This window comes from Stegastes partitus, unplaced genomic scaffold (assembly GCF_000690725.1).
Source record: "Stegastes partitus isolate 25-593 unplaced genomic scaffold, Stegastes_partitus-1.0.2 Scaffold1884, whole genome shotgun sequence".
In the NCBI taxonomy this organism is placed as follows: domain Eukaryota; kingdom Metazoa; phylum Chordata; class Actinopteri; family Pomacentridae; genus Stegastes; species Stegastes partitus.
The window spans coordinates 59,271-72,508 of NW_007579615.1; the positions used below are offsets into that span (position 1 = coordinate 59,271).

At 41.8% G+C, this 13,238-nt stretch overlaps 1 protein-coding gene across 1 annotated transcript in view; it reads right to left on the reverse strand.

Moving 5' to 3' along the window:
- Positions 1-10,828, reverse strand: part of cd5 (CD5 molecule) — a 14,766-nt gene extending 3,938 nt beyond the window's left edge. The window contains exons 1-5 of the mRNA XM_008302807.1: positions 10,609-10,828; positions 4,688-5,080; positions 4,117-4,245; positions 1,921-1,971; positions 1,457-1,522 (exon numbers count right to left, since the gene is read on the reverse strand). Coding sequence (XP_008301029.1) covers positions 1,457-1,522; positions 1,921-1,971; positions 4,117-4,245; positions 4,688-5,080; positions 10,609-10,660 — 691 coding nt within the window. The 5' untranslated portion in view covers positions 10,661-10,828. The remainder of the gene's footprint in view (positions 1-1,456; positions 1,523-1,920; positions 1,972-4,116; positions 4,246-4,687; positions 5,081-10,608) is intronic.
- Positions 10,829-13,238: the final 2,410 nt, after the last annotated feature.

Sequence of the window (13,238 nt, forward strand, 5' to 3'; positions counted from 1 at the left end):
CTACACCGCTTTGAATTATGTTTTTATGTTTGTTCTTAAGTTGTTCCCACGTCCTTTTTACACCAACAGGGTTGCAGCTGAAAGTAAAACAATGTCAGATATGCCACAAGTATATACGTTAGGCAACAAATTAATCAAGAGGAATCCTAAGATGTGCTTATTGTCTGATACGTGCCTTCATGACGGAGCAGTGATCATATTTTATTATAAACTAATGAACTGATGCATTCACACAGTCAGCAGTTTCCTGCCAGCATTCCTTCCTGGCTTTGGCCGCTGCAACGCTGCTGCTTTTTGCTCCGATTATGTTTTTATATTATTCTTCCTATTTTGTAAAGATTATGTTCTGCTCCTCGGCGGTAAAGTGAGCCGCTCTGCAGCCAGACTTGTCCATAGTCGCGATTGGTCAGATGCTGATAACGCCACCCATTTTATCAGATCACACGAACCCGGGTTGACATACCGAGTTAATGACCACCATCGTAGGACCGGTTATCCTGAGTACGGTTGTTAGGGTTAGTCAAGCCGGATCTCTGAAAGATATCCAACCTATGTTTATCTCGCTTCCCAGCACAGGCCCCTGGAGGTTCACATTTTGAGATCTGTGTGTTGCCTCCGTCAGCTAAAGGCACAAACTGTCTTATGCGCTCTCTGTGTTATTAGGCTTCACGCAGCAGATCCTTCCAGTTCTGGAGGTCGTGAGGTTGGGATTCCAAGTGTACCAGCAGAGCATTGCCCAGAGCATCAGACCACTAGCTTTCCTTCTTCCCACAGTGCATCCTGCTGCCATATTTTTCCCAAAGAAATGACTCGCATGCACTCAGCCATCCACATGATGTAAAAGAATATGTGATTCATCAGGTCCAGGTCACCTTCTTCTATTGCTCTTTGCTCTAGTTGTGTGTGCATTGTAGGTGCTTTTGGCAGTGGACAGGGGCTAACATGCAGCAAGCTTTGTATGTTTACACAGCTTTCTATCATGGCCAACATTTAGGTTCTCAGCAGTAAGTGCTGCAGTCACTCTTCTGTAGGACTGGACCACATGCTGATAAGTGAGCTTTGGGTACTCATGTCATTGTCCTTCCTTGGATCTCATTTGGTAGGTACTAACCACTGCATACTGAAAACACCCCACAAGAGCACTGACCCAGTTATCACAATCTGGTTTTTGTCACAGGCCTAAAGAACTTCAGGCTTTGCCCCCCATTATCCTGCTTGTAACACATCAACTTCAACAACTGACTGTTCACTTGCCGCTAGAATGTCCCACCTACAGGGGCCATTGTAATGAGACAATCAGTGGTCTTCAGCCCGTAGAACCTGTCAGTGGTTCTAACATTGTGGCTGATCGGTGTGTATATGTACAGCACACACCGTTGGGTGACAAACCAAACCAAAAACCAACATAAAGTAAAGTATCTGTATACAGCTGTATGACTTTGTGTGTGTGTGTTACCAGGATAGGACAGTCTCTTATCGCCATCGTTGGTTTTCACTGCAGTTTTCCCTCGATGGTAAGACACTGACAGAGACATAAACAGACAAGAAATGAACATTAAAATAGCATATCTGGTGTTGCTGTGTATTGTTTAATTGTGAACAAATCCTATGTGCAGACCCGAACCAACAGTGTGTTAGTCAGTCTTCAAACACTCTCAGGTCCAGGCTGTTTCCTGATGTATATAACCTCCTAAAAATATAATCTAATTTCATCAAAATAACAGTGATACTTAAACAGGATGATATAGTGCATTTAAAAAGCCGTGGACTGTGTCAAACTGAGTCAAATAAGAGCTACAGAGTGTGTTTGTGTTATTAAAGCATCATGCCAGCCAGTGCAGAACTATAAGAAAAGAGGTAAGAGGCTTTGAGTGACACATAATACTGTGTTGATTGGAGGAAAGAGTGTGTCTGACTCACCGCTGTGACTCTGTGTAGGTCCAATCCAGCGATTTTGCCGTCTGTCTGATACTGAAAACAATTTGCACAGCAACCAGTCAACATGCAGCTATACATATAGTTCATATCTAAGAGTTATAATGATTAGCAGTGGACTCTGTGTGGCTCTGTCTTTGAGCCGCACAGAGTATTGATCATGTTGGAAAATGAAATCTTGGAAAATGTCATAGATTTTCCAGGATGCTTTCCAAGATGGTGGCACGTGTATGTGTTCCTCTCCAGTTTGGTGCTTTTCTCTGTGTTTTTTTAAACTGTTTCCATGTCTGGGACTTGCAGACGATGTTTATGAGCAGATAGACCTAATCGACTCTGGACTATGGAACAGTCTGGCCATCACAAGGCGGCTCACGGCATTCCAGAGGATAGCGCCAGAACACTGGTCTCTCCATGGATCGTCATCGGGGCTGGTGGGCGGCAGCGGGAGAGAAAGTGGAAGCGGGAAGGCCGGTCAGGCATACGAGCCAAGCTAAAAAAAAAAACACTACCACATCGATGTTCTCTTCCCAGCGTCTTCCTCACTACTGCCAGATCCATCATGCATAAAATGGACGAGCTAGAACTTAGCATCGTTACAGACATTCGAAACTGCTGCATGATATTATTTCTGAAACCTGGCTATACCTGCTCAACCTCAACGCCGCTATACAGCTAGCAACTGGTGCACCGCCAGCAGGATTGTTGCACAACACTGTTCCCCTGACCTAGAAGTTCTGTCGGTTCTCTGCAGACCCTTCTACTTACCACGAGAGCTAACTTTAGCAACTAATGGGAGCACCGCTCTCACCCATCTGCTGGCTGTGGTGAACAAACAGCAGCACAAACATTCTGATAGAGTGCACAGAGGGGACTTTAATCAAGAAGAGTACTCCCTAGCTTTTTCCAGGGCATAAACTGTGCAGCCAGGGGGAAAAATACTCTGGATTGGGTGTACTCATACTGGTCAGTCCTCCTGATACCAGCATACGCCCCCCTGAGGTGGAAAATGAGATCATACGCCACGATTATCAAGACCTGGCTTGAGACTGCCCTCTCTCAACTCCAGGTGCTTCAGGTAGACTGATTTGGATTTGTTCTCACAGACTGATGTGGTGGAACACACAGAAGAGACTGTATTGTTTTACATCAAGCACTGTGTTAATGTCACAGTTGAAAAACACATCAGGATGTTTCCCAATCAACAACCCTGGATGACTACTGAGGTAAAAAGACTTCTGAAACACTGCACCTTTGCCTTCCGGTCAGGGAACAAGAAGCAGCATAGCTCTGCTAGAGCTGACCTGGAGAGAGGCATCAGGAAGGCAAAGGAAGCCGAAATAAAGGAGGGTAGAGGATCATCCCCCTGACGGCAACCAATGCAGGATGTGGCAGGAGATCCAGCAGTTAACCAACTACAAAGACAGCAACAACAACACTGTCAACATGGACGCCTTGCTGGCTGAGGACCTGCAGAACTTCTTTGCATGGTTTGAGGTTAAAAGAACTGCAACAGACCCACTACCTCCACCAGCCCCTGACACCTACAACCCCGCTCTGCAGAAACAGGAAGTGAAGTGTTTGCTGAAGTCACTCAACCCAAGGAAGGCTGCTGGACCTGATGGGGTACCAGGCAAGGTACTGCAAGCCTCTGCTAATCAGTTGGAATGGGTCTTTACAAAGCTTTTTACAGGCCACCATTACCTGTTATTAACTTGCCAGAGCTATATGTTTCTGATCTGTGGTTACTGGCTTTTCCAGCCTCTTCAGTGCTCATTTCCGCCTGCTATCGTTTTTTCTATCCCCTTTATCGTCACCCCAACTGGCCCATGCGGTGTCCCTCCCTGAGCCTGGTCGTGCCAGAGAGTTCGTCTTATTAAACCTTTTTTTCTTGCCACTATTATCAAAGAGCTAGTGAAAGGGAATCGTTCTGATTTATTGGGCTTCTTTATACAATTTAATATTGGTAGGTTTTGACCTTTAAGTGTGTTGAGCTGTGTCTCTATTTGATTCTGTTGTGTCAGACTGACAGAATCTTTAATCTAATGATTTGTAATCTGAAAATATGAGCGTTTTCAGAGTCCATAAAAACAGACTGCATGCAAATATGTGTATGTATGCATGAGCCTGTTTTGTGTGTGTGTGTGTGTGTGTGTGTGTGTGTGTGTGTGTGTGTGGACTCACATCTTTTCTGCAGGGCTTTGACGGTGGGTCTAGTGAAGCGGATCAGTAACAGGATGAGCAGCACACAGCAGAGCAAACCTGTCACCACTTTGTAGGCCGTCAGCTGTCCGTCTACCTGTGGGATCTCAACTACACAACACACACACACACACACACACACACACACACAGCATTTCTGTTCAGATGGTCACACTCACGTCACAAGTCATGATCTTCATCAACACATGAAGACAGTTCAGTATTCATAGCATGTATTAGAAAGACATACTGGCAGTTGAATTAAATGCTTTGCCTTATTCTTAGTATTGATCCTATTGATTTTAAGATTAGGTGGTCCCTTATTTTTATCTGAACTTTAATTATAAGACACTCTAATTTGACTGTTGCATTTGAGGAGTTTGCTGTCTCCCCATGATTGTTCGTGGATAAACAGAAGTATTGCACACTAAATCAAAATCAGGCCATGTATCTTCATGTAACACATCTCAAACCAGAGGACATGAAACAGGACATGACATTTACTCACACACATCCACAGACAAAGAGCAACCCACATGGACAGTACACCAACCTTCGCATTTGACAATCAGCTCCTTACAGTCAGGCGTCTTGGTTGCTCCCTTCTCAGTGATGTCATAACCGTCCATTTTGGATCGACTGGAAAATTCTGGCGTGCCTTTACAACCTTTCTTGTTTTGACAAACATTTCCCAAAATAGTCTGAAGGTTTTTTTGACTGTGACACACAGGTAAGGACCCGCTGAGGGGTAGATGTGTGATCAGGATGATGTTGCCTCCACATTCTCTTGTCCAATTGACAGTGAGGAGACCCAGGACAGGAGCAGGGCAGTTGGAGGCAACAGTGGCTGATGTAGGAACAGGGGGGCAGGAACAGTCCTTGTCTGTGCGACGGGTCGGAGCAGTGACGGTATCATTCGTTGGCCGAAGTGTTGCACTGGGATTTCCTGGGGAACAAAAATCAGTGAGTATGGAAACCAGACAGATCAACATGATGGTTCAAAACAATCAACAACTCTGAGAGAAGTAGTGTCACTGTTTCTGTGCATCGTCATGTAAAACATCTTCTTGCTTGTTCCAGGTGCTGCAGGAGACGGTTGCCTCTAGTTTGCTCCGCAGCACCGAGCGTTCCTTGTTTGTTTTTAAAGATCTTTCCACTTTTTGTCTTTTTGTGCCACACTGAACTCTGTCTTGCCTGCTTTCCACCAGTTTGTAAACTGCCCCACCAGAAACAACCGGACAATTGACCTCCTGTACGCTAATGTAAGCGATGCGTACAGAGCCACCCCCTCCCCCTACTTGGGAAGTCAGACCACAACTTAGTCCATCTACAGCAGGGGTGTCCAATCCTGGTCCTCGAGGGCCACAGTCCTGCATGTTTTAGATGTTTCCCTCTTCCAATCAGCTCATCATCAAGCTCTGCAGAAGCCTGATAACGATCCTGATCATTTGAATCAGGTGTGTTGGAAGAGGGACACATCTAAAACATGCAGGATTGTGGCCCTCGAAGACCAGGATTGGACACCCCTGATCTACAGCCTCAGGACACCTCTCTGGTCAAAAGACAACACGCTCCATCAGTGGGTGGTCTCCTGAGGTGGAGGAGGCCCTGAGGGACTGTATGGAAACCACCTCTTGGGGTGTTGTGTTTTCTCCCCATGGTGAGGACACTGAGGACTCACTCACAAAACTCACAAAATGTTTTAGTGGTTGAATGTGATGCTTGATTAATTTCTGACTTCTCAGAGAAGCCAGGGAGCAAATTTGGGTGTAAAAAGGTGATTTCAGTCTGAAAGTCCTCATTCCTGTTCACTGAAAACGAAAGAGTCCACATTAAAGCCTTTCATGATGCTGGATGGTCTCTGAGACTAACAGGGAGAGACATTAAGTGTTAAGTGTGCTTTGGAGTCAACTGCCAAGACGGGTACTTACAAAATGTGCCAAGGAAGGAGCAGGAAACAAAAGTTAACTGAAGCACACGTCAGACACCTTAAAATTTAAAGCAGTCGAGACAGAAGGCTGATCTTCAGGCCAAGATGAATGCTTCTGGATCAGCATCATGAAATCCCTTCTAGACTGAATCTGATTGTTCGTGGGTACATATACAACCAAGACAATGACCCCAAGCAAACTTCAAAGCTGTGTAGAGACTATTTGACCAAAAAACAAGGAATCTGACGTCCTGGGACTGATGGACTGACCAAGTCAAAGTATGGATTTGAATCATAATCAACAAATTTGGGACATTCAAAGATTGATCACACAAACGTTTCATCTAAAGCAAGTCTGTGGGAACAGCTACAAACGATTTGAAACTCAATAACAAAAGAGACTGTCAAAAAGTACATAAAAACAATACCAGCAAGAATGCAAGCTGTTATGAAGGCCAGAGGAAGCCATACGAAATATTAGGTTTTTTGGTTATTTTGTGTGAAAAAGGACTTTTTAGTTGTTTCAGTCTGCGATTTGCCAAAAAAAAAACAATAAAATGTTTAGTTTTAAACAAGTTTTTGAAAGATTTCTAAAATATTTATGTTTTCTCGATGACAGAGGTTTTAATAAATTTGTTAAGTGCTGCATAAATAAGCAGCTGGATATCTCAATGGGTAACACCCCTGATTTTGGCACGGGAGAGTGTGTGAGTGAATCCACAAGTATAAAAGTCACAAAGGACGTCGCCCATATTAACAAGGTCCTCGTCAGGGACAACTTTACGTTTTGAAACCTGACTTCGAGATTAACCATGAAACAGCGACAACAAACAGCAACTGCTCTCACAACTAGAGATTCACAAGGTACAGTAACGATGCTTCAGCAAGGAGGAACCAGGACGACAGGTCAGACGGGAGGTACACACATCTGATTTTTGCACAATGACAATAAAGCTTCTTCTTCTAATTACGATTTGGGATTGTGACAGTAGTCATGGCTGAGATTTGCTTCAAACTTCAACAAGTAAACTTTATTTGATTTGCTGCATGTTTCTAACTAAGTAAACTGCTATTTATTTGGAATATATAAAACAATTACATTCTGAAATCTCTTGTACACAAGATGAAGAAATGTATTCTGTGACGGAGTGAGAAGCTTTTCAATAAGTCAAGCCACTAACAACGATCATGAATTAACTTTATGTAAAACTTCGAAGTTCCGAGCGGAAGAGGTTTCAGTTTTAAATGTGTGTAATGTGGTTCGGTGCAGGAGAAACGCATCATAAAACAACTACACACAGAAAGTATCTAAAACCTATAAAAACAGTATTTTAAGATCACAAACTTCTGAGCTCAGCTTAGTCGTGTAAAACGGCAGAAACAGAACTCCTGCATTAAGAATATCAGCTGTAAACTGTAAAAGTACATCAGTGGTATCAGCAAATTCTGTATCACAGTATCACGTATTATTTGGAGTTGTTTTTGTTTTGTTTTTATTGATGCAGGATTTGTTGCAAAATCTGATCTTAGAATTTTATTATAATTATAAAGTGACCATCTTTGACAAGGCCGTACACACGGAAAGGATTCAAAATGCTCATGAAGATTCGCAACAGTTTTCAAACTCTCTGCAACAGATTCATTATTCAACACTTTGTCAGTGACTTTCTAAAGATTTTATCAGGTTTTGTAAAAAATACATTCATAACTATCAGTTTTTTTTGTGTTAAAGACATCGGTGATGTTTTTTAGACCTCCCTGCAGAAGGCTAAGCTGATGCGTCAGATGGTTCGTTATAGAGACCCATCAGTGAATCCAGTGAAAACCGTTTGGATGAACCGTCTGTTTATCACCACCTACCGCAGACGCCTAAAACCTGTAACATGTGTAATTAAAGAGTCATATAAAAAAATAGAATCGTATTTTGATGCATGATTCAATCTGCGATAAACACGCAACAAACCAAAAGAGGTCCCACTTATCATACGTTTAAACTGTAAGAGATGGTCTGATTGTGTTTTATTGTATTTTCACTCACTTCAAAACCAGCATCAAAACTTCACCGCGCTGCCAAAACAGCGTTCAAGTCTATTTGACAAAAACATTGTTCTTTATGTCATTGGTCTGTTGGTCTATGTTATATTGTCGTATCTGTTTTATAGATCTCATTACGTCTTAATTGATTCTGATATTGTGTTTTTACTGCTGCATTATTTCTAAATGTCGTCCTTTTCATTTTGCCTGTGTTTAAAAATGTGTAGACAAATAAAGTTGGCTCACACCAACGTCCAGGAAATGACACATCAAATGCAAAAATGTGTGATTTGTGAGTTTTTGCAGGGTAGGTGTGCCGCTTGTTTTTACTATTCACTAGATCACAGTATCGTATTGGTTACTGTGCTCCACTTTCAGCAGATGTTTAGGACCAAAAGCAGCAAAATATTAACAACACTGCACAAGTGAGAGTGTTATTTTAGGTAACAACAAGATGATGAAATACCATCTGTTTATGTAGCGTCATGTGTTAGTTTGAGGTAGAATTCTACAGACAAATCTTAGACGAGGAAGCATCATACAGATAAACGAGTTTAGTCTTTTTCACATAATCGCATAGGGAAGCATCTGCCAAGTAAAAAGTAATGGCCAGTGTAGCTTTGTCAGCGTAGTCCGCAGATTAAGTTGTGCCACCCTGACTGGTTGTCTCGTGCCAAACAAAATTTCAAAATTAAACCATTTATCAGAGCTAGAAACAGTAAAAACAGAAAGAATTGTTGATTTTTAACTGTCATAATACGGTCTTTCAACTTCTCATCTGTGTTTTGTGAGGACAACTAACTAAATCTGTGCATAAAATTGTGGCATTTCATCAGAATTAACTAATTATACATATCTCCAAAACAAAAAAAAAAGAATTCTGCCTGTCTTGGTGCGACCATGAAGGTTTTCGTGACTCTGCCGCGACAAGCAGCAACATTACAAATTGTAGAGATTATTTTGCGGGCTAAACTTCAGACCGTGCTTGTATTATTCTATGATTTCAATTAAATTTAATTTTTCGTCTAAAAGGAACTCTGTACAATACGGAAGTACGGCTTCATGTCAGGATGGGTTTTCTAGTCATCAGGAGAGAAGAACGGAAACAAATGCAAGTAATCAAATTTATATCGTACATAGAATCACGATTTTTTTTTCCCCCTTATATTTGTAAGACCTGTGGGCACTTGAAAAAAGTGTTATACACATTTAATGCCAGGTTTTTAAAAATGTTTTGTACAATAAATGACCATAGGAGTGTCATACCGCACAGAAAACATTTGGAGTTCTGTTTACTTCTGGCTACGGTTTCGCTGTTTCCATAGAGGTGCAAGAATGAGCAAAAATGTGACAGGAGCAAAAAAAAACAGAACACCCACAAACTGCACAGGTTCCAGAGGGTTAAAAGCTTACTGGCTTTACCAATGACTAATTCATGCTCTCAGCAAGATTTCACGACGGTAACAGACTTTGTGACTGTTTCAGGCAGTTTGACTCGTCTCGGCGGGCGTAAACCAGCGCGATTAACAGAAACGTTGGTTCTGTTCCATTGTTGTGAGTCAGTAAGTCAGTTCGCTACCGTCCACATTACTAGTTTGCTAGAGTGTGTCTAAATACAAGCCAGGATTAATGTTATTAAGCTGAGCGACTTTTCACACGTCGACGTGTCCGCCATGCGACAGGCCTGTTTACCGCGGGAGAAAGCACAAGTTTCTGCTGGTTACAAACCAGAAGAGGCACAAAGTCAGGATAGGCGTAAAGTAAATTTACTGGGTGCATGATGGAGTTTAAAATGATAAATTAAACACTGGAGGGGTAGTTTTAAAAGATGCAGCAGCAGTGCTTGTACAAGCACATGCAGGCTGACATTGAAATGAAGTTGCAGATGCTGGTTTTAAGCTTAACTTATGTTAAACATTTACAGAAAGTCAATAAAAGAAATAGCCGGGTTTCTATTTTAATTGCTGAACTGAGCACTATCGACTGACAACCACATTATATTTTGTCCCAGCTTAAATGAGAAAAAGTGTAGTCTCTCCAAAAATCAACTGTAATGTATGATTAACGTTGAGGTCAGCTGCAGATAGCAACCCTCAGACCAGCTTTAGACGCAGATTAAAGCTGCTGTTCTGTTACATAGAATGGAAAATTGTTCATGTGAAAATGACATTGGTCTCTCTCCATGCAGTTTTTTTGTTTTGTTTGTTTGGTTTTCTGCACCCTGCCTTCACCCTAAGTCGGCTGGGATAGGCTCCAGCCCCCCACGACCCTAGTGAGGATTAAGCGGTGTATAGATGATGGATGGATGGATGGTTTTCTGCATATTAGTCTCATTTGTTGCATTTTCAACATATCAATATGGTACAAACTCACTGATTGTCACTTCACAGTCATGTTTATTTCTTGTAATGTCACAGGATCTTACTGGGTTGAAGCTGACACCTGAAGCTAATGCTAGTTGCCTGGATTTTTAATTTTTTTAATATATCCCAAAAACAAAACACACTTACCAGCAGTCACGGACAAAAAGGTTGAGACGATGAAAACAGTAACGAGATCCATCACAGGAACCGTGAACAACAAGTGAAGTACGAAGACTGACACACGGCAGGAAGAGAACAGACGACACAAATCAAGATCAAGACGCCAACAACAGAAAAACTGATGAGAAAGGAAGTGATGCAGAACTCCTCAACCCCTCTCTCTTTCTCCAGGCAGTGAATCACTTCATCCCCGGCCTGCTGCTGCTGCTGCTTGTGCAAAAGTGCACATTTCCTCCCTTCAAAGCGAGCCGACGCAGAAAGGGGTGGGGAAAGTAAAAAACACTGAAGCAAGGAAGAAGGAGGAAGATGTGGGAGGAAGAGGTGAAGAGAAGAGTTACTAACTCTAGACTAAATGTGCTTTTTTTTTTCAACATGTTTGATAAATGTTTGGGCACTGCATCAACGAATGATAGAGCGCTTGGATCAGTGCTCGGACGGGGATGGATGAAGCCATCATATATATGCTGTATCATATCATTTTGTGTCACGTCTTGTGTGAAATTAAGAGATTAAATGAAAGCGCTGATATGTAACTCAATGTAACAGACTGGGAGGCAGAGAATTCAGCTGAGAAGTCACGTCCCAGTTTGGGTTCAGGAGGCAGACAAACTATTTTTAAGATTAACTTTCATTTCTGATAAAACTTATAGTTAAAGCTGGTGCAGGTGACCTTGAACCATCCGTTAGAAGGACTTCACATGACGCACTGAGCTCCTCTCCTCTGTTCTTTCTCTGTCTAGCTAAACCGCCATTTCACATCACTGACTTTGCGTCTTGTAGATAGCTTTTCGTTCTCTCTGCTGGTGTCTCTGGATCTGGAGCTACACCGTTCTGATCTGCAGTCACTGGCTTCACTGACCTCCAACATGTTCATTGTTCTCGTATGCATTGTTTATCTGCTGTCTTGTTCTCTTTTCCCCGAACCCCGACCACAGAAGGCCGCCCTCCCTGAGCCTGGTTCTGAGGCCAGAGGTTCCTTCCTGGTAGTTTTTTCCTCCCGTAGCTGCTCAAAGTGGATCCAAAGGAAACTCGGGATTTGTTTTGTTTCTCTGTTTAAAATGTGGATGTGTTCACCTTATGATCTGTAGTGCCTTGAAATGGGATATATTGTGAACTATCATATATAAATTAATTGAATTAAATGATTGTTAGCTGAACTGCTGGCTGACAGCACTAATGTAGCACTGCAAGGTCATTTGTAATTCTGATATCTAATTTTTGAGTAGTCATTTCATCTTTCCTTCATATTAACTTCATTTATTAAATATTCCAAAGGCCATATTTTGTTGTGTTATTATTAAAAGGAGGCAGGGAAGCTGCAGGTGACTTATTTTTCCGAGGATAGTGAAGGCTCGTCCTTCTCTGTCTCTGATTGGCTTACTCCAATATTCCTGCTCTCACCTAATAATCATTTCTAAATGCCTAAACATGCTTTTCTCAATTTTTTTTTAAAGCAAAAACTGAAATCTCTTATTTGCAAAATTATTCAGACTCTTAATTTTGTGGAGATAATCCCAAGTTACAAATGTGTTTCTCAGCAAGCTTCACATACCTGCATTTAAACAGTTAATCCCATTCTTTCATGGCTTCTGCATCCCTGATACAGATTTTTAATGTGAGCAATGGGATTTGCACTGAATACAGACGCCCAAAGAGGGGTCTGAGTACCAGCTGGAGGACTTCGGTGGATGACAAATTAAAAAGCAGAATCCTTGTGGACAAGCAGGCATGGAAAGCCGAAACTGGCCTTAACATATCCTTGACAGAGGCATCTATGAACTTCCACCTTTTTTTTTATTTTTTAAAATTTTTTTTCAATTTACAAAAATGTATAAAGACTTATGTCATGTGTCACATAAGTATTTCAGTAGGAAACAGTTGGGCTTCTTTTTTGTTCTTGAAAACAATTCTCATCCGAGCATATTTCTCTGTTTTGAGTGTGGAAAGTTCCAAATATTCATCCATACACCCAGGTCACAAATCAGGGCTTACAAACGACTTGAGACGCAGAAGTCTTAAGGTGTGACTGGTGGTGAAACTGCCTGAGGAGACATGTCACGACTGCATTACAAGAGGCTGATAATTTATTTTCTGAGTTCCTGGTTTGGTTTTGGGGAGGATGCACAGTAAAACCCAGAGTGGAGTTTTTGAATTGTGTTTTAAGTTGTGATTGTGAACTGGACTAGACCGGGTGGAAACTGTGACTTTTTACCTGTGTGGTAGAACTCCCAGTCGAAACAGTCACACACAAACATACGCATCCATTTTGCTTTGCTGTTTTGTTTGCTTTTGTGAGAACACCTTTTCGAAAGCTGAGTTGCGTTGCGGTCTGTCTGCTTGCTTGTGCATTGCTGTTTTGCATGCTGAGACGGTTTAATCACTGGCTGTTGGCTTATGGCTGAGGAGGGTTACAGCATTATGCTCGAATAATGTTAAACTTTTTGAACAACGTTACCACAAAAAATGCTTATAATGGTATCTAATGTAATGCTACTGTACTATAATAACTGTCTGGAGATGCTTTCTGCTGAAAACATTTTATCATAGTTAAAGATGAACTGATTTTTCTGAACAAACTGAAATTCCGTGATGCTGAA